Source organism: Capra hircus, chromosome 8 (assembly GCF_001704415.2).
Source record: "Capra hircus breed San Clemente chromosome 8, ASM170441v1, whole genome shotgun sequence".
Lineage (NCBI taxonomy): Eukaryota > Metazoa > Chordata > Mammalia > Artiodactyla > Bovidae > Capra > Capra hircus.
In genome coordinates, this window is record NC_030815.1 from 29,174,483 (window position 1) to 29,196,597 (window position 22,115).

At 39.7% G+C, this 22,115-nt stretch overlaps 1 protein-coding gene across 1 annotated transcript in view; it reads left to right on the forward strand.

Moving 5' to 3' along the window:
• Positions 1-22,115, forward strand: part of FREM1 (FRAS1 related extracellular matrix 1) — a 179,345-nt gene that overhangs the window by 23,462 nt on the left and 133,768 nt on the right. Inside the window, exons 2-5 of the mRNA XM_013965901.2 lie at positions 3,255-3,759; positions 11,316-11,410; positions 14,983-15,284; positions 16,786-16,982. Coding sequence (XP_013821355.2) covers positions 3,523-3,759; positions 11,316-11,410; positions 14,983-15,284; positions 16,786-16,982 — 831 coding nt within the window. The 5' untranslated portion in view covers positions 3,255-3,522. The remainder of the gene's footprint in view (positions 1-3,254; positions 3,760-11,315; positions 11,411-14,982; positions 15,285-16,785; positions 16,983-22,115) is intronic.

Genomic DNA, 22,115 nt, shown 5'->3' on the forward strand with positions numbered 1-22,115 from the left:
CACTCACTCACCCAATAGTGGCTTAAACCGGAAAGCAGTTTACATTCCCTGTCAAATAAAATTCTGAAAGAATAGGCTGGTATGGTGACTTTGCCTTGCAAATGCTCCGAACACCCATACTCCTTCTGGCTCACTGCTCTGGTAGCCTGAGGTGTGGTTCTGTTTCTTCTGTGCAAGGCAGCCTTCTCAATCTGGGCAACAAAAGGGAGAGAAGTGTAAAGATAAACCCATGAATAAGAAGGAAGCTCTTACCTTCATGAGGGAAGTAAAAATGAACAATATAAATAAGCAAATGTATTATGTTAGGTGGTTATCACTGCTCAGGGAAAGGACCTGGGGATGAGAGAATCATAATTTTAATGAGATAGGTGTGGCCACAGCGTCAAGGTCCCATTTGACAGAAAATTTGAAAGGGGTGAGGTAGAAAGAGGGATGTCTAGGGGAAGAATGTTTGTGCCAGAGGGAATCGCAGCTGGAAAGGTTGATTTTGGTTTGTTTGGAAAAAAAGCAAAGATGCTAGTGTGGCTGAAGGGTGAGCAAAGGGAAGACAAACAGGAGATGAGAGAGGTAAGGGGGAAAACAGATTACATGGTAAAATACCTTCCTGGCCATCACAAGGCCTTCAGCTTTCACACTAAGATAAGAAGTCGTTGGAGGTCTAGGGCAGAGAAGGGGTGTGATATAAGTAACATCTAATAGGAACCTTGGCTGCCATGCTGAGAAATGCCTAAAGGGGAGGCAAGAGGAGAAGCAGGGAGGACCAGCAGGATGCTCCTGTAGTCCAGCGGAATTGCTGGTGGCTTGGACCAGTGTGGTAGCAATGGAAACAGTGAGAAGTATTTGGATTCTTGATAGGTTTTGGAAAAAAGTGAACATTAAATTTACATTGCTGTACTAATGCATTACTACAAACAGTGGTTGAAAACAACACAACTGATTATCTCACAGTTTTCACTGGTCAGAGTCCAGGCATGGCTTATCCTGGTTCTCTGCTTCAGGTTGTCATCACACTGAAATCAAGGTGTCCATGGGGGTCCCTTCTTATTCGGAGGCTTGAGTCAGGAAGAACCTTCTCCCAAGCTCATTTAGGTTGTTGGCAGAGTTCGTTGCCTTGTGACAGCAGAACTCCTAGGGGCATGCTTCTTTAAGTTCAGCAGGAGAGCCTCTCGCCCACTGGCTAAGAGAGTCTTAGTCATGAGAATGACATCCCATCACCTTTGTTTTATTCGGTTGGTTGGACATATCATTAGTTCTGGGGAGGGAGGGAACGTCTGTGTACTAGGAGGCTGGAATTATTGGAGGTCACCCTAAGGTCTGTCCACCACAATGAACAAACAGTTTTATTTGTTTATTTACTTAGATGTGTGACGCAAAGAAGAGAACAAATGAAAACCTGAAGTTGCATTTACTGAGATAAAGAAGACCCAGGGAGGGGAGATCAAGAGCTCAATTTTGGCTGCAGCAACAAAAACAAAATACTGAGCTGGCTGTTACACATCCACAGGTTGCTGTGTCCTTCTCCAGGGGATCTTCTTGACCCAGGGATCAAACCTGTGTCTCTTAGGTCTCCTGCATTGGCAGGCAGGTTCTTTACCACTAGCACCCCTTTGGGTGTGTTCACATGCACCCACAGGAAGATATCAAATAGTTGCATGTATGATCTAGAATTAAGGGAGAAGGTGAGAGATATAAATGTAGGACTCATTAGCCACATTTAAAATAAGTGGTATTTAAAGCCAAGGAATGAGGTTGCTAGGGAATTGAGAGTAGACAGAAAACAGGACTAGACATGGAGGTCCCCAACATGAAAAAGCCAGAGAGTCTACAGAGAAGCAGGAAAGAAGGGAGATGAGAAGGAAGAAGAGTGTCTGAGAGTATAGAGTCCTTGTAGTATCCTTTTTAGGTTGATTTAATTCATTTCAATCTCAGAAAGCCAAGTTTTTTTTTTTCTTTAATCTTTCAGTTTGGGGAGACACCTACCCACCCTGCTAGCTCTTTCTCTCTGAATGCACTGCCTTTTAGAATGCTCTTAGATGTCAGAGGTTAATGGAAACAAGTTGTGAAAGTTCAACAAACAGTTTGCATTCTTGCCCAAACAAGCCAACCTAATTCAGCCTGAGAGTGTACAACATGGTCAGTGGGAGGGTGGTACTGTTTTATTTTGGGACCGACCAAATAGAAAACAGGCTGCTCTGTGAAGCATGTTACCCCTGGTGTCAGGTGACACAGATCAGGCACTACCTCAAAAGCAAAGGCTTAAAACAATGACAAGAGAATGAGCCTTCTGTTAATATCCTAGAAGTGGACAGGACAGGCCTTTCTGTCTATACCTTCCGACATTTATTTCCGTGTACAGAAATCATTAAAAGTATTAAAACGTAAGACCTTTCTATGGGCATAATGAACTATCCTTTTTTCACCTAATCATATATTGGAGTTAAAGATATGTTTCAATACCATTTACTTTGGGTTAAAATCATTTCTCTTCTTACAGGACACAGAGAAAAAAAAATCATGAAATTCTAAGTGGTTAAAATAGAAAAGAGGACTCCACTTGTGCATATTCAGTACTTTCTATGCAATTAGCATTGTAGATGATGTGTAAATGCACGTACATCTGCCGTGTCATTAGCTGTGTATGTGCTGTGTATGAAGCTCTGTTACTCAATTCCTAGTGCTTGTTACACCTAAAACAAAACCCCGAATGTTCACTTAGAATAAAATATCTTTTCGCCAGTTTCCACTCAAGCATTTCTTAGGTGTCTTCATTGCCTGGCAAAGTGTGCACAGGTGACAAATTATTTAGCCTTTTTAAAAAAAATGAGTAGCACTGATTCAGAAATAATCATGTTTCAAACAGGGGACAATTAATTCTATCAGCTCTCTTGCACAAATTTTGTTACAGTCCTCATCTATCAAGTGAGGAAACAGAAGCAGAGTTTGACAACTTTCTCTGAAAGCAGGGGGAGCAAACGCTGCCCTTGGCAGTGAGGCAGGCTGGCTCCTGCAAGACCACACAGCTGACATCCTGGTGGGGACCCGCGGAGTCCGGAAGCAGGAGTTACCGCCGGGGAATGAAATGACTGCATTGCTTTTCACATGGGCCTGGAGGTCAAGTTAGTTTATTTGTTTTTAATTTAGCTGAAATTATAGGCTGGTTGAAAGATTCCTTTGACGGTGGGGGTCTTTTGAATGAGTCACATAAACTTTTGGTTTCTCTCTCACTTTCTTCCAACCCCTTGTCCCCTTTGCAGGATTAAAAAAGCACTTGGGAGGTATACATTAATCTTGCTGGTGTTGTCAGAAGTGATCAGCGAGTTTTATTAAAAGCTCTGGGACTGCCTGAAAGACCTCCTTGTCTGAGTTTGAAATGAAAGGGACATGTTAAGATCTTGGGGCACGTTGTAGGACCCTTCTTCCTGCCCCTTGGACTATGAGCTGACACCCCTGAAGGAAGCTGAGAAACCCCCCTTTGTTGAAGGGATTTTCCTGGCGAATGGAAACGACTTGGCCCCTGTCGGCATGAGCTCTCCGAGCTGGGGTGGGCTTGGTGCCCTGCTCCTGCTGCTGCTGCTCCCAGGCTGGGCCAGCCCCACCTTTGTCCGTGTTAACCAAGGGGTCAGGGTGATGAAGGGCAGTTCCGCCTTCCTGTCTCAAGATGACCTGAAGTTCACCATCCCCAAAGAGAAAGATGCCTGCAAAGTGGAAGTCGTGATGAATGAGCCAATAACCCAGAGGGTTGGGAAACTTACTCCACAGGTAGGTCATATCTGAGATTTGCTATTTAGTAGTGTGTGTATGAATCTGAGTATGTGAGAATGTAAGGGGAGGAGGGCGGAGAGGAGAGTGAGAGAAAGACAAAAGGTCTTCCTTCAAGCTACCAGAGGTGAGTGCTGTTAAGAAGTTCAGATTTGAAATAGTGGAGTTGCAATTGATGGGCATAATACTGAGTTGTTTTTTCTATGCAAGGTGAAACCTGTTAAAATTTTTTTGAGGTATAACTGACATACAACATTAGTTTTAGGTGTGCCAGGTAATGATTTGATATTGGTCAAAACTATTTTTGAATGTTCTTGACTGACTGTGAATTACAAAACCAACGGGAGTTACTCCTGTTTATGTTAACACCTGTGGTGGAAGGCTGGTTCAGACTTATGGATGGATGGATTTTTAAATGAAAAATACACAAATTGACAAATCTTTCCAATTTATCCTCTCTATTGAAGATAATGAATGTAAATCTTACTAAGGTGAGGGAATCAAATACCACTCATTTTAGGTACATCAGCACTCTGAGAAACTTAGGGGGGAAACAGAGGAAAATGGGGACAGGGAGAGAGAAAATGAAAACAAGGCCAGCCTTCCAAGGGTTGGAGTGGGCAGTCTCCTGTGTAGTGTGATATGGTCAATCTCTATGGGACTATTACTGCCCAGATTATCTCACCCTGGCCAGTCAAGGTGCCTTTGGAAAAGATGTCAGGGTTCCAGGACAATTTTAGGACACACTTGTACTGCAGAATAGCAAAAATAAAACATGAAGACATTTTTATCTATTACCATCACTCAAACATTCCCTTGAATAATGGAAGAGATCTGGAAAAGAGATGTGAAGATACTTTAAATAGTCACTGTTCTTCAAAAATGTCCGCATATATTTTTTTCCGTTTAATCATGGTCTTGGAGACCTTGTCATTTAAAGGTATTCTGTGCTGAATCCTTTTGAAGGGTAAAGAGTTATCCTCTAATTCACTGGGTTTAGGAAAGCCCCAATTATCAAATATTTGTTTAAAGTAAAAATTTTTCTCTATACACAGTAGAATATCACTTCTGATCTTATTACTTGTTCTTACTGTGGTTTAACTTTCCTCTCAATGCAAACAGTTTTGAGAATATTCAACACTGGATGTGACTACTTCTTCTGGCAAAATACATCATTTCTATTTGCTGAACTGTGAGCATTAATGTTCTTTCTATTTAGCTAAAAATAAAAAATCCATCAACTTATTCAAAAGTGATAACAGATGTTGTAAAGAAGAACTAAAGAGACAGAGATAGGGGACTTCTTTGGCAGCCCAGTGGTTAAGACTTTGCTTCCAGTGCAAAGAGTGTGGGTTTGACTGATGAAAGAAATCAAAGATGACACAAATAGATGGAGAAGTATACCATGTTCATGGATCAGAAGAATTAATACAGTGAAAGTGAGTATAATACCCAAAGCAATCTATAGATTCAGTACAATCCCTATCAAGCTACCAATGATATTTTTCAGAGAACTAGAACAAATAATTTCACAATTTGTATGGAAATACAAAAACCTTGAATAGTCAAAGCAATCTTGAGAAAGAAGAATGGAACTGGAGGAATCAACCTGCCTGACTTCAGACTATACTACAAAGCTACAGTCATCAAGACAGTATGGTACTGGCACAAAGACAGAAATATAGATCAATGGAACAAATTAGAAAGCCCAGAGATAAATCCACACATCTATGGACACCTTATCTTTGACAAAGGAGGCAAGAATATACAATGGAGAAAAGATGATCTCTTTAACAAGCGGTGCTGGGAAAACTGGTCAACCACTTGTAAAAGAATGAAACTAGAACACTTTCTAACACCATACACAAAAATAAACTCAAAATGGACTAAAGATAAAAATGTAAGACCAGAAACTATAAAACTCCTAGAGGGAAAATAGGCAAAACACTGTCTGACATAAATCACAGGAGGATCCTCTATCACCCACCTCTCAGATTAATGGAAATAAAAGCAAAAAGAACAAATGGGACCTAATTAAACTTAAAAGCTTTTGCACAATGAAGGAAATTATAATCAAGGTGAAAAGACAGCCTTCAGAGTGGGAGAAAATAATAGCAAATGAGGCAACTGACAAATAATTAATCCCAAAAATATACAAGTGGCTCCTGCAACTCAATTCCAGAAAAATAGATGACCCAATCAAAAAATGACCAAAGAACTAAACCAACATTTCTCCAAAGAAGACATACAGATGGCTAACAAACATGAAAAGATGCTCAACATCACTCATTATCAGAGAAATGCAAATCAAAACCACAATGAGGTACCATTTCACGCTGGTCAGAATGGCTGCTATCAAAAAGTCTACAAACAGTAAATGCTGGAGAGGGTGTGGAGAAAAGGGAACCCTCTTACACTGTCGGTGGGAATGCAAACTAGTACAGCCACTATGGAGAACAGTGTGGAGATTCCTTAAAAAACTGGAAATAGAACTGCCATACGACCCAGAAATCCCACTGCTGGGCATACACACCAAGGAAACCAGAACTGAAAGAGACACGTGTACCCCAATGTTCATCGCAGCTGCTGCTGCTGCTGCTGCTGCTGAATCACTTCAGTCATGTCCGACTCTGTGTGACCCCATAGACGGCAGTCCACGAGGCTCCCCCGTCCCTGGGATTCTCCAGGCAAGAACACTGGAGTGGGTTGCCACTTCCTTCTCCAATGCATGAAAGTGAAATGTGAAAGTGAAGTTGCTCAGTTGTGTCCGACTCTTAGTGACACCATGGACTGCAGCCTACCAGGCTCCTCTGCCCATGGGATTTTCCAGGCAAGAGTACTGGAGTGGGGTGCCATTGTGTTTACAATAGCCAAGACATGGAAGCAACCTAGATGTCCATCAGCAGATGAATGGATAAGAAAGCTGTGGTACATATACACAATGGAGTATTACTCAGCCATTAAAAAGAATGCATTTGAATCAGTTCTAATGAGGTGGATGAAACTGGAGCCTATTATACAGAATGAAGTAAGTCAGAAATAAAAACACCAATACAGTATCTTAACGCATATATATGGAATTTAGAAAGATGGTACTGATGACCCAAATGCGAGACAGCCAAAGAGACACAGATATAAAGAACAGTCTTTTGGACTCTGTGGGAGAGGGCAAGGGTAGGATGACTTGAGAGAATAGCATTGAAAAATGTATATTACCATATGTGAAACAGATCACCAGTCCAAGTTCAATGCATGAGACAGGGTGCTCAGGGCTGGTGCACTGGGATGACCCTGAGGGATGGGATGGAGAGGGAGGGGGGGTGCGGGGGCTTCAGGGTGGGGAACACATGTACACCCATGGCTGATTCATGTCAATGTATGGCAAAAACCACTACAATATTGTAAAGTAATTAGCCAATTAAAATAAATAAATAATTTTTTTTAAAAAAAGGAGTGTGGGTTTGATTCCCAGTCAGTGAGCTAAGAGCCCACATTGCACATACCTCATGCCCAAAAAACTAGAACATAAAAAGCAGAAGCAATAAATTCAATAAAGGCTTTAAAAATGGTCCACATTCACCCCCCAAAAAATCTAAAAAAAAAGACTGATACATACTAGCTCAAACTGACATCTCTAGATATTCCACTTACCTCCCTATGGTTATATCTGATTCCGAAACACATCAGAATTCTATGGAGAGCTCTTGTGTTGGGAGTATTGCTTATGATATTGTAACTAAATGTCTCCTTCCAGTTTCCCATGAGCTTTTTCTTTTATCAGTCAGTGATCTTCAGATGGGCATCTAAACAGTGTTAGTTTGTGCTAATGGCCCCAGGTCACACTTGTATTCCCAAGTGTGTAGTAATTGCAACATCTCCCCACTTTCTCCAACATATAACTTCTGCTGGAAGGTGTGTTTGATTGAGGTCTATAAGTTAGGGGAAAGGTAGAGGCCTGGGATGGCTCGTGCCTGGAGCCCTGATGCACTAAATGTGATAAGTTGCTGAACATGAATAGGCTCAATAGCAGGCAGTGGAGCCCTCACTACAGGCACTGGGGTCAAAAGCAAAACCTTGGGGTTTTGTGGGGCAGCAAATAGGACCCTAATCCTACATGACCGGGGTCCTTGATAGAGCAGGGACTCAGGGCTGTATGGAAAAAAGTGGACGCTTCATAAAGACTGATAATTTGATAATGGTTCCAATAAATATATTTTTAAAAAAATTATTCAACATTTATTTAGAAGTAAAGCTGACTATTTTGTGAGGGAAGAAGAGAGGGAAAATTCCCCCTGTAGTGCAGAGATATTAAGCTCTGGCCTCAAGCATTCAAAAACAATACCTTATTATTTCCCAGATTCTCCCTCCTTAGAAAGCATTTTTGGGGAGAATCTACTGTGACTTAAACCTTTGTGGATATCCTGTCCCTCTCTCCATTCCAAATAGCCTATGACTTCTAAACACATATAGCACTTTCTATGAGAATAATGAAAAAGTCATAATTTTTAGTGATATTTTAATGGTGCTCATCACTTGGCCAGTTCTGAGGCCCTGGAGAGCAAAAAGGGATCCATGTGAGCAGAAGTAAGCAAAACACTTATTTGGTCACAAGAATCAAGGATTGTAGGAGATCTCTAAGTCATCTCCTTTTCAAACTTTCTCTGATTTTAGGGCAAAAATCCATTATTAGAAAGACGATGTGGAACAAAAACAACATACCTGTCTGGTTTAGGAAAGTCAGCACTGCAAGGCAAAGGAACAGGGCTCCATACATCCCCAGAGGGTCTCCTAATGTGCTGTGGCTCATTAAAGGATCGTGCTTCAGTGTATGCATATCCAGAGGTACCTCTGACATCTCAATTCTCATCTAAGAATCCACCTGCCAGTGCAGGACTGAGGACTCAAGAGATGTAGATTTGATCCTTGAATCAGGAAGATTCCCTGGAATAGGAAATGGCAACCCACTTCAGTATTCTTAACCTGGAAAATTCCATGGATAGAGGAGCTTGGTGGGCTATAGTCCATGGGATCACAAAGACTCAGACACGATTGAACATGCACACACAAAGTAAATATATTTATTTTCTTAAAATGTGGAGTTTCATTACCTTCTGAACAAACATTAGAGCTTTGTACTATCAAGAAATTTGTCTATCTGGAAAAGCTTTCTCAGATCACCAGGTGATCTTTCTATTTTCTTATTGTGATAATTTGAACAAAACCAAAATTCCTAAGTGAAAAGAGGTTTTTTGAGGACTATGTCCCTGTTTTTAATCCTGGCAGATGCCGTTCTCTCTAGGGATTTGTGTCTTATGGAGTTTTTGAAATTAAGCATAACCTTGTGCATGCATGCGTGCAAGTGCACACATACACAAACACACAATGTATGCATTACTCCTCAATAGAGGTGAAAGCAAGCTTATGTGGGCCCATTCCTAGTGAGATGACTGTATTAACAACACCCTGCTGTGTAATGAACAGTTTCATGTGATTTGCACAGAAAATGTTTTGTTTAACATCTGTTCAATTAGTGTTTTCATTTCATTACTGAAGTTTGTCTTAGGACCAACAGGTTCATTTTCCTATTGGATATTTGGAGAGGAATTCGCTTGGCTCATACCAGTACCTTCTGTCTAGATAACCCTCTTGATATAGTCAATTAGAGAAGGTCGATGGTGATATGTTTTCCTCATGTTTTAGGACAAGACTTACCCCCACACAGCATTGCTCACACCTGTCCCAAAGCAAGAAATTTCCTGGGTGGAAAAGCACCACAGTTTAGTGCTGAGCTTGCTCTTTTGAATAGGAAATATAGCAGTAAGAAAATATCTCTCGTTTGAACCAGTTTACTGTCATTAAAGTGAGTAATGAGTTAGGAATGTGTGACAATTTAATTATAAATTGTAATTGAAAAGCAGTTGGAGTGGAAAAAAACAAAGCTAGACAGTAATTAGAAAAGGATTTAACTCTCCTTTGTTTTGGTTAGTAAATTTATGGACAATTATGGTTGTCGCCTTTTATAAAAGGAAAACATATCATGAAACATAAAACAGATGTTTCTTTTAACAAAGCAGATTGTCTCTTTATTACCATGACTATTTGTCAATGATATGGGGAAGGTCTTTCCTTTATCTCCTTCCTTGTTGTCAATTAAAAAGAGGAAGCGAAGATGTGTGTAGAACAGGAATGCAAATAAATGATCTCCTCTTCTACAGATGTCTTTGCTTCCTTTTTCTGACAGTAAGGAAGGAGATAAAGAAGAGACCTTCTGACTAGAGTCAGAAAGGATTATGTTTTCTGTAAATGTGTGAGGCTGTACTTAGGCACAGGCTAAGTAGCATGAACTCAGCAGTGATGACATGTAAATACCTCAAGAGTATTTCTTAGTACTCTACCAAGTCAGACTGTACAGAATGAGTGTTATGGTGTGATTGGAAGAGAAAATTCTTTTAAAAAATATGACCCCAGAATATAACAATTGGCAATTTCCTTAATAGTTCTGAGTTAGGTGGTACAGTTAATTATAATTCTGCTTGAAGAGAGAAAATTGCCTTGACGTTACTGTTTGTCACATGAATCATTTCTGTTATTACATAACTAGTAACCACAGTCTTTTGCAAGTAAATGAGAAACCACTGTGGGTCTTGTTTGGCTTTGATCAAACACAATAGTGTCCATAGTAAGCAGCTTCATCTTTAAATATAAAGACACTATTTGGAAAGGAAAGCAATAAAAGGAGAAGAAAGAATACACAGAGCTAATATAGCATGTTGGTATGTGGGGTAAGACGTGTCTTTCCCTGTGTACATACAGGTATACTTCCTTAGTTGCTATAAACCCCTGAAAGGTATTGGCAAATAATGTTTTAAAAAACGGAACCATATTTTAAATATACTATAAAAAGATAATTATTTAGAGATCATCACTGCCTAATTTATCTGCTTCAGTTCAGTTCAGTTCAGTCGCTCAGTCATGTCCGACTCTTTGTGACCCCATGAATTGCAGCACGCCAGGCCTCCCTGTCCATCACCAACTCCCGGAGTTCACTCAGACTCATGTCCATCGAGTCCGTGATGCCATCCAGCCATCTCTTCCTCTGTCATTCCCTTTTCCTCCTGCCCCCAATCCCTCCCAGCATCAGAGTCTTTTCCAATGAGTCAACTCTTTGCATGAGGTGGCCAAAGTACTGGAGTTTCAGCTTTAGCATCATTCCTTCCAAAGAACCAGACTTTCATAATTTAGATATTCTCAAAACAGACAACAGCTGTAAAAGCAGGATGGTCATGGACATGGGGCTGCGTAGGGGTGTTGGTGGTTAAAACACACACATATAAGGAGTTCTCTGTAGTAGTCTAGTGGTTAGGACTCTGCTTCCTCTGCTAGGGGTACAGGTTCTATCCCTGTTCAGGGAATTAAGATCCTACGCAATAAAACTTACATACACATACATAATGCTAAGAGAACATAATTTCTTCAGGCCATACTTTACTGCTGGAAAAACTAAAAAGTGTTATCAATGATTTTCACATATATATCCCTTTCTTCTCATGAACTAGGTCTTTGACTGCCATTTCCTTCCCAATGAAGTAAAATATACTCATAATGGTTGCCCAATTCTTGATGAAGACACAGTGAAGCTTAGACTCTACAGGTAAGTGGCACAGCAGCATTCTTCATTCTTTGTCAGACAACCGTTCTGTGTGCTTCTGTTTCTTTGGATAAGTATTGCTATGGTGGGAGTTACTAGATTTCAAACAAGTAAGTAATTAGTAGTAGGAACTGGAGACCTGAATGGATGAGGCAAGAATTGTAGCACCCTTTCAGTTACTTTTATTTATATCCTCTTCCTTGGGGTTTTTCTGTGGCAAATTATTAGCCTTCTCCTGTTTCCCTTTAGAGTTCTTGTACAGGTATCTCTGGTCATTCAATTCTCCATTTACGATTAAAAATGGAGATTACAACCTACAAATTTTTAATGAGAATTAGGAAGAAAATATATTCCAAAAGTGAATGAAATTCTTCATTTTGATTATCAACTACTTAGTTTTAAGAAGTGCAATATCTTCTATTTTTAAACATATTATATTTTAAAAAGGTTTAAAACGATCAGTTATAGAGTTGGACAAAGTGATCATATAACCCAGCAGTTCTACTCCTAGATACATAAATGTACAAGAGAAATCAAAACATGTTCACACAAAAATTTACACAAATGTTCACTGTAGCATTTTGTGTACATGTCAAAAAGTTGAAATAATCAGTCTGATGAATGAGTAAACAAGATGTGGTATATTTATACAGTGAAATATTATTCAGCCACAAAAGGGATGAAGTACTGTTACATGCTATAACACAGATGAGCCTTGAAAATATTATGCTAAGTGAAAGAAGTCAGACATAAAACGTTACACATTGTATAATTTCGCTTATATGGTATGTTCAGTAAAAGCAAATTCAGAAAGGCAGAAAGTAGATTGCAGTTGCCAGCTTTCGGGGGTGGGGTGAATGGGGAGTGACTGCTCATGGGTATAGATTTTTATGGGGGGAGGTGATAAAAGTGTTTCTGAAATTAGAGAGCAGGATGGTTGCATAGCCTTCTGAAAATACTAGAAACACTGAGTTGTAAACTTTAAAAATGTACATTTTAGAATTATGTGAATTATATCTAAATAAAAAGTTAATTTAAAAATTAAGCTCATGGTTATGTTATTGCTCACTTCATAGAAGCAACTGAAAATTCAGTGTAGGTGGAGTAGGCCTTATATAGTTTTGTACTTGGCTTTTGTCACTTTTAAGAGTATTTGACTAAAATTTGCCTTAAGTACCAGAGGAATACTAGTCTAGAGTTTTGTAGCAGACAGTGAATTATCCTGATCACCCATCATAGGTCAGGCTCATGCTAGATAGGCTTAGGAAACAAAAGAATGAGGATAAATGGGCTGGTTTTCAGGGCCTGATGCAAAAGATGGCTAGATAATTGTGATGCAGAATGACAAGCCAGAAGAGGGGTGTGAAGCAAATGCTGTGCTCAGAAAATGAGATGGCACCCAAGGATTCCTTGGGGCTGTTTGATCTTCCTAAGACTTTAAAGTTAACAAAACTAATTAGCTTCAGAGCTTGCTGATGAATTCTGGCTGTTCCCATTTCTTTGAGTTTCTAAAGGATGAGGCGGGAGGAGCAGCACAGATGAAGTGCAGTTAGAGGACCTGTCAGTGTTCTTGGTCTTGAGGATTTAAAGTAGAACATTCAGAGGAATTGGAGGCATAAAAGCAGAGAGCATGTTTATTGCCCTCTTACCTCATCTCTAGCCCTTTTGGTAAGCTACTTGACCTCTCTAAGCCTCAGTTTCCTCATCTGTAAAATGGAGTCAACAACACTACCATAGATTCCTGTGAAGACTGAATGATAAACTCTTTGCAAGGAGTCTTGCATGTGCCTGGGCCATTATGAAAGCACATCAATGGAGAATCTATTATTGATGCACGACCATCACTTTAATTTTCTCCCTTCAATAAAGAATGACAGCCTGTCAATTTGCTGTATAACTCAGGGAACTCAAAGCAGGACTCTGTAACAACCTAGAAGGGTGGGATGGGGATGAAGCTGGGAGGGATGTTCAAGAGGGAAGGGATCTAGGTATGCCTATGGCTGATTCATGCTGATGTTTGGCAGAAACTAAAACAGTACTGTAAAGCAATTATCCTTCAGTTAAAAATAAATAAATTTAATCAGAAAAAGAATGACAATCCATCCCTATTAGGTTCTGCAAATATCCAGAGAGTGTAGTTCCTAAGGGAATGAAGGGAATGGAGGTTACAGTCACCCATCACCCTTTACATGCCACCCACTGAGCTGAGCTTCCCTAGCTAGATTGCAAATAACTACTCTTGTAGTGGCATTTGTGAAAAGCAAAAAGGGCTTGATGCTTCAGAAATCCCTCACCCCTTCATTCCTGAATTAAAGTCAGTGCATACATGAAAATATGCTCAACATCACTCATTATCAGAGATATGCAAATTAAAACCACAATGAGGTACCATTTCATGCCAATCAGAATGGCTGCGATCCAAAAATCTACAAGCAATAAATGCTGGAGAGGGTGTGGAGAAAAGGGAACCCTCTTATACTGTTGGTGGGAATGCAAACTAGTACAGCCACTATGGAGAACAGTGCGGAGATTCCTTAAAAAACTAGAAATAGAACTGCCTTATGACCCAGAAATCCTACTGCTGGGCATACACACTGAGGAAACCAGAATGGAAAGAGACACGTGTACCCCAATGTTCATCACAGCACTGTTTATAATAGCCAGGACATGGAAGCAACCTAGATGTCCATTGGCAGATGAATGGATAAGAAAGCTGTGGTACATATACACAATGGAGTGTTACTCAGCCATTAAAAAGAATACATTTGAATCTGTTCTAATGAGGCAGATGAAACTGGAGCCTATTATACAGAGTGAAGTAAGCCAGAAAGAAAAACACCAATACAGCGTACTAACGCATATATATAGAATTTAGAAAGATGGTAATGATAACCCTGTATGCGAGGCAGCAAAAGAGACACAGATGTATAGAACAGTCTTTTGGACTCTGTGGGAGAGGGAGAAGGTGGGATGATTTGGGAGAGTGGCATTGAAACATGTATAATATCATATAAGAAACAAATCGCCAGTCTAGGTTTGATGCAGGATACAGGATGCTTGGGGCTGGTACACTGGGATGACCCAGAGGGATGGTATGGGGAGGGAGGTGGGAGGGGGGTTCAGGATTGGGAACATGTGTACACCCGTGGCGGATTCATGTTGATGTATGGCAAAACCAATACAGTATTGTAAAGTAAAAAAAAAAAAAATTAAAGTACCAGACACCTTAAAAAAAAAAAAAGTCAGTGCATGAACTAGATTTGCAGGGTACGCTTAAACTGCACACATGCTAGAGATAAGACTGAGATCAGAGCAGTCATTAAATGCCCATATTTATGATAGATTTGAGAGGAGGGTCATTGGAAAGGGAAGTAACAGAAAAAGGAGTTGACACCAATTTAAGGAGAAGGGACAAAAACAGGGAGGTGGGGTGTAGAGTATAAAGTAAAATCCAAACTCTCCCTGATACACAGATTGTGTGAAAGACAATCTTTAAGCTTCAAGCCAACTTAGTGCCCAAGTAGCAGAAGAACCTGCACACCGGTAATGTTGCCTTTGCTCTGTTCTGCCCTCAGGTTTACTGAGACAGACACCTTCACGGAAACCTTTACCCTGCGGGTCTACCTCCTGGAACCAGACTGTAACATCATCCGCGTGAGTGATGATGCACTGGAGGTGTCTGAGTTCTACGGCCTGTCCCGAGTCATTGATAAGAACCTGCTCAGGTTTGATTACGAGAGGATGGCCAGCCTGGAATGCACAGTCAGACTGGACCCTGTGGGAACTCAGCTGCCAGCCCACGGCCAGCTGGTTCTGGTGGAGCCCCAGCTGGAAGAACCTCGTGGAGATCAGCCACATAGTTTCTTCCCTGAGTCTCGTATGATATGTTTTAATACTTATCTGGATGTTACTAAATCTGCCAGGTCTTAAATGGTCATCTTCCACAGTGACAAGGAGTTTTACTTAATAGGATTTGTAGCTGGTTGAAAACATAGATTAGTGGCTAAGAGTGCAGACTTTGGAAACAGAAAAACTTGGGCTTGAAAACTGCCTCTGCTGTTTACTTCCTGTGTGGTATTAGGTCAGTTTGTTAACCTAAGTCTCTGAAAAATGGTCAAGAATAGTGGCTGTTCCATAGGGTTGTATAAAGGTGAGAGTGAGTGAGATCACACACACACACACACAAAGCAATTCACACAGTGTCTGGCTCATAGCCAGTGCTCAGTAACTGTCAGCTGTTATTATTAATAGTGAGTAGCAATAGCAGTGATAGCCAGAGTAGCTGGGGAATTTATTAGGTGTTATTAGACTTGAAGCAGGTTTGGGTTAAAGCTGGTAGGCAGGAGATATGGTTTAAATCAGGAAGAGCTGATGGATAATGTTCCTCTTGTTATTCATTTAATTATCATATTTTGGGCACTTCCTAGATGCATATTAGTGTTCTAGGCACTGTGGAAAGACCAAGAAATATAAGGGAAAATCATGGTCGTAGTCATACCTAGAATTTGGACAGTATGATGGGTAATGTTCCTCTTGTTATTCATTTAATTATCACATTTTGGGCAGCTCTTAGATGAATAATAGTGTTCTAGGCACTGGGGAAAGACCAAGAAATATAAGGGAAAATCATGGTTGTAGTCATACCTGGAATTTGGACAGTAAATTATAGCTAAAGACTTGTTTGCACATATGTCATCTCATCTAGTCTTTGCAGCCTTCTGGGTAAGAATAGAATACCCAGTCTTTACATCAGGGAAGTGTGCAAAAGGCCACTAACAAAAGTGGCCTGTGCATATCATAGACGGTGCAAGAGTGAATAATACAGTTGGCAGAGACAAAAAGACTACGTACTGGAGAGATGACTGCAGTTTTTAGTGGAGGAGATTAGGTTGGTTCAGGTGGTCAATGAATATTTGAAGAAAGGTTTAGTGAAAAGACAAAGCGGACCTGGAGAATAGGCAGAATTCAGAGGTGTTTAAGTGGGGAGTGAATTTCAGTGAATAGAATATTCTAGCAGAGATTGCATGGTGGCGCTATGGAAATGGATGCTGTAAATACAGACAAGAGCAGGACTGTGGAAGGCCTACAGTGAGCCTATTTGTCAGAGGCGGTCCACCACCAGAAAATGCATTTTATATTTTTTCTCTCAAGCACTTTTGGTGGGTAAGGACCTTGTTAGATAATCGGTCGATTGTTTTTACAGTAAGGAAATGGCAGGTTTTCAGAATACTGACAACCCACTCAGTGAACGATTGGCGGGAACACGAGTGTTATTTAGTCAGTGAGAGGAAATAAGTGTCTGTGGAAGGGAGGACAGGTTTTTAAAGGTAATCACTAAGGTACAAGTGCCTCTCTTAATTCCCTGCTATGCATTCTAGAATTGGGGACAGAACTGAAGTGTCCAGGTGGCAGGTGTACCCTGGGACTGAAGAAAGTCGGAAGTCTCAAAGTGAGCTGTGAGGAGTTCCTGCTGATGGGGCTTCGATACCAACACCTGAGTTCCCCTTCTCCCAACATTGATTACTTCTCCATCCAACTGGACCTCACAGATAGCAGGAGTAAAATCACATACAAGGTAGAGTCTATGGGCTCATGTGTCTGGGTCCCCGGCTGAGAGCTGGTTCTCTGGGGTCACTTGTGCTGGCTCCCATGTCAGCGAGGGTTCCCGTATGGTTGTGGGTGGAACAGCCTAATGACTCACTGGAACTGCAGGCTTGTTCTGCCAGTAAGTGCTTAAAACAGGCTTGGTTTTGCACATAATATCCATGTATAATTTCCCTTTTCTGGCAATCTTGTAGCTCTACCGTTGCAACTTAGAAAGAACCGGAATCAGGTTACATGCTAACCTTTCTCTCCCTTTCCCTTCAATATTCTTCAGTTTCTCGTTTTCGCTTTTGTAACTCCTGCTCTTTGATGCTTCATTTACCCCTTTATTAGACCTTCTTTTCATCTGTTGGAGGAAATCAAAGGGTCCACACACCCATTCAGCAAGGCCATAGGAAACTGGGGGAGAGGGAGTCCTCGCCCCACTGTGAGGGCTGTAGCAGGGCCATCCCCGTCTTCCAGTCTCTTTTAAATTCTCCTTGCCTTTCTTCCTCTTGATCTCTTCTTATTGAAATGATGACAGAAAGTGAAGTCAATCTAAGTGAAAGATTGGCAGGCTTCTCTACTAACTAAGGCACTCTGTAATGTGTTTATTTGGGAAGCTGAAATGACTATGAACCTGCTGAAACAGGTCAGGTTTTGTGCTGATTTAAGATCATCTGAGATGACATTTGTGAAAGAACTCCATCTTTCAGTCTCACTTCTTCCTCTGATTTCTCCTAAGAGACCCAATGAATGTTGAACATTATTACCACAGGAATTAATAAAACAAAGCATGAGAAAGAAATGATTAAACAGGGTTGTAGTATTTTATAATTGAGAACTGGAAAAATTGTGAGGTGGTCTGGTCAAATTGATCAGGTAAATCACTTGGGGAAGTGAGATTTAAGAAGAGATTTAAGTCTGACATGAATAGTTAGCCTGCCCTTGGGACTGGGTTGCCTGGGTTCAAATGTTTACTTAACTAGCTGTGTGATTTTGTACTCTATGCCTCATTTTTAAGATCTTTCAATGGGCATAGTAGTACTTCTTATTGAGAGGATTTAATGAGGAGATGCTTACAAAGCTTGGCACAAAGCTGAACACATAGTAAGCTCTACATGTATTTTTTGCTAGTGAAAAAACTGATGTTTATGAAAACAATTGGTTTAGCCCAAGCCCCTTATTTTATACTGGGGCCACAGAAATTGCATATCTTGACCATACATGCATGGATGAATCAAGACTAAACTCTCAGTCTCCTAACGATTAGTACATGTTTTCTGTTTGTTTTGACATGAAACTTCTTTGACATTTAATGCTTTTTTATCTCTGTAAAGAACAAAATTTAGAGCCATTTTTCTTCCTAATTGATTTTTCATCTTTTTCCTCATATATTGATATAGGGCTTTCTTTGTTGATATTTTCAGATTAGTTTTATTAGAAGTTTCCTCGCTAAAATGATCTTCCTGTATTATTTAGAATTTGTTTATACCATAGTCAGTTTGGCATGTCATAAACAGATTCTTTTATGATTATAGTAATATGCTCAATGGCAGAGGCTATTTTTTTTAAAAAGCACAGAAAGAAAAAATAAGAAAATGGAACTAGGGTATTTCTAATATATATATATATATATATATATATATAAATGTATGTGTATATATACCCACACACACACACAGAGGGGGAGACATGCATACCAGAATCAGTTTATGGAGTTGAATTTATGTTATATTTGAAGTTTTATATCTCATTATTTTATTATTTTTATGCTGGTATAATCCATCCTCATCAAGAGACTGACTATTCACCCATAATTTCTTATAGATTTAAAAATATTTTCTTGTTTATGTTTACCTTTTTAATCTGCCTGAGATAAATTTTATCTTATTGTAAAACAACAGAACAGTTTTTTTGCAAGTAGCCAAAATTTTCAACACTATTTGATGAATAATGAACCTGTTTCCTACTGATTTTTTGCTTGCTCTGTTGTATAGAAAGATATTATATGTCTGTTTCAAGGTTAGTTCTCTTATTCTTTAGATTGGCCCGCTTATTCTTGTGCCAGTACCATATTATTCCAAAATAAAAGGTCTAAAATAGACTTTAATATTTTATAGGCAAGTTTTTCCTCATGATCTGCTTCAAAATTTTCTTATCTATTCTTAGTTCTAGATAAATAATTAATATTTATGTTAGTTTTTTTAAGCCCCTAATTATTTTTTATCAGGATTAGATTAAAATTACTAATTATTTTGAGAAAAATTGGAATATTGGAACATTTACCATATTGAGTCATCTTTTCCAGGCAAAGGTTGTCTCACTTCGTTGAGGCAAATGATCTTTGACATATTTCTGTTAAGGCTGCAGTTTTCTTCATGTCCCTTGCGCACACTTACTAAGTCCAATCCTAGGCAGTTTGTTTCCATGAACTTATTCTGACTAGTCTTCTTCTCCTCCACTATTTCTTCTTGTTGGTTAGTGATGATAAACAGGAAAGCTATTTCTTGGTCTAATTTTCTTTTGTCTGGCTTCTTTCTTGAATTCAATTATTCTAAAAGTTTTTCAATTCTATAGGCTTTTAAGACTGTATTAATTACATCTTCCACTGATGATGATAATTTTTCCTTTCTTTTTCAGTAATTATTTCTCTTTTTTCTCCTGTATTCCCCACTGGTTTGGCCAGAATAATATTAAATACAGTGATGCATATCAGAATCATTGTCTTGTACATTTTATCACTATTAACTGCACACACTGTCCTTTTTAATTCTTCTTGCCTTGAATTCATCTCTCTTTGAAATTCTTATAGTCACATCTGCAGACTTTTTTGGATCATCCTTTTACGTTTAATCTTTTTGTATAATTTTAAATGCCTCTCCTGTAAAGGCAGATATAATTGGATATTTAATTTCAGAATATTTGTCTTAAACAAGAGAATAGAGACAATATTTCTATAACAATGGATATCTGTTTTTTTCCCTATCATCTTGTTTTATGCTTTCTTGCACTCTAGGTTATATTTTATTTGCCTTTGCCTCTACTTATTTAATATCCCATTTAAAAATTTAGTTCTTTTTTAAAATTTTTTAAAATTTATTTTTTATTTTTTAAATTTAGTTCTAAATTGAAAAAATACTTTAACCTTTATTTTTAACATATTAAGTAAAAAAACAATGAAGTCTTTTGTCTCCTTCATATATATTATGAGGTCTGATCCTATTTACCCTTTCTCACTGCAATTACCCACCACCAGGCTTGGTTAACATAATCCACAACTTTCATTCTAGCATATCATCTTTATACTTTATGATACTTAGCTTCATCTTTTATTTCAAGTGTACTCTTTTGACATTTGTATCCATTTTGTTAGTGTTTCAAGTAATATTTGTTCAAGCTTAACCTCTAGGTTTAATATTTCTTATTGTTCAGAACCAATCCTTTTATACTATGATTTCCTCATTCTTGATTATAAATCTTCAAATGCTTTTCAATGGCACATTAGAACTACACAGTCTAAACTCTCAGCCTTATCACTCTTTTGTTTTTATAAACCACCATGTGGGAGGGAGAGGAGTTGTCACCTTCTGTTTCTCTTGCTTTTCTCTCTTTCTCTGAGCCTTGCTGGCTAGTTTCTGAAATTCTAGGCTGAGAAGTGGGTGGCTTTGGAGGACTTTTGGAGAGAGAGGTCTTATTTGACCAGGCATTGAAAGAATATGGCTTTGTGCTCTCTGAGTTGGGTGGGTGTTTCAAGCTTCTTCCTAGTCTCAGGGCAATTTCCTTGTTCTCCTGGAGATTCCCCTCTGCAAAGGCCTCTCATCTTTTCTAGCCTGATTAATCAATTGCAGTTCCTCCCAGTGCTCCTAGGATATGACCTCCACCTCCAGCTTCTTTCTGTGGAGATTTTTGGCTTCTCATAGACGCACCTAAAGGTCAGGGACCCAGATGACCCTAGATCAACGCTCTGTCCCACTTGCTCCATATCTGAGGGCACTCACATATTCCTGCCTGCAGCAAACAAGGACTAGAGAGTGATCCCAGCACAGATACCACGTTTCTTCTGCCCCTGGCCACTTAGCTTCCTCAGGGATGAGCCCAACATCAATCCCCTGTGTGCTCCACTGGTAAAACACACATTTAAGGCTGGTGTGATAGAAGCTTCCCTCCTGACACCTGGGACAAGGGATGAAGCATTGCCCCCCCCTCCCCTCCTCTTCATAGAGGGCATACAGTGTGAGGCATCAAGGCGGTGACTCAGCACAACACAGAGCAACTTCTGTCTGTAAATAAATCTCTTTCTCTTACTTCTCTCAACCCTTTTATATTCTTAGAGTGGGTGAGAAGGTTCTAGAGTCTGGAACTGGTTCCAGACAATTTGTTTTGTAAATTCTGCCTATAATACCTGTCTCACATTGTCTTTGAAATGCTCTCTCTTGGAACTTCAGTTGAGACTAAGCCATGAAGAACTACATTTTAAACATTCTGTTATATAAATATCCAGTGTTCAGCAGTACTGCACTCATGTGGCTCTGATCATTAAGCCTGGTCTCCCAATAATGGGGGACATCAAATTCTATGACGACCAGTTATCTTCTGCTGAGGATCCTTTCTGCCCATAGCACTTGTTGGGACCTCAGATCCCAGGTTGCAAGATCATGATTTCTCTGGAGATCCCCACAGTGAGAGCCTCTTTCTCATAGCTCTCTCACTTGGGGAAGGTGTATTTCTATCTTGAAGAGTAACTTGCAATTTTGATGACCTACTCCTCACTTGGAGACCCAGGGTCCTAACTAATACACGACTGAGCAAATGTCCTTCAGTTTCATGAGCAGCTATTATAAGGACAGGTTCCTTCATTCTGCCATTGTCACCTTTGAAACCTACAAGGGGTGGATGGAGTGGCCAGGGAAGGTTGGTTGTGTGTGCCAGACACTGCTAGTGCTTTATTGGTTGTGTGTGCCAGACACTGCTAGTGCTTTACTTTGTTTCTTCTTAAGATTAAAAAACAATTATTTATTTATTTGGCTCTGCTAGATCTTAGTTGTGGCATGCAAGCACTTAATTGTGGCTTGTGGGATCTAGTTCCCCAACCAGGGATCGAACCTTGGCCTTTTGCATTGAG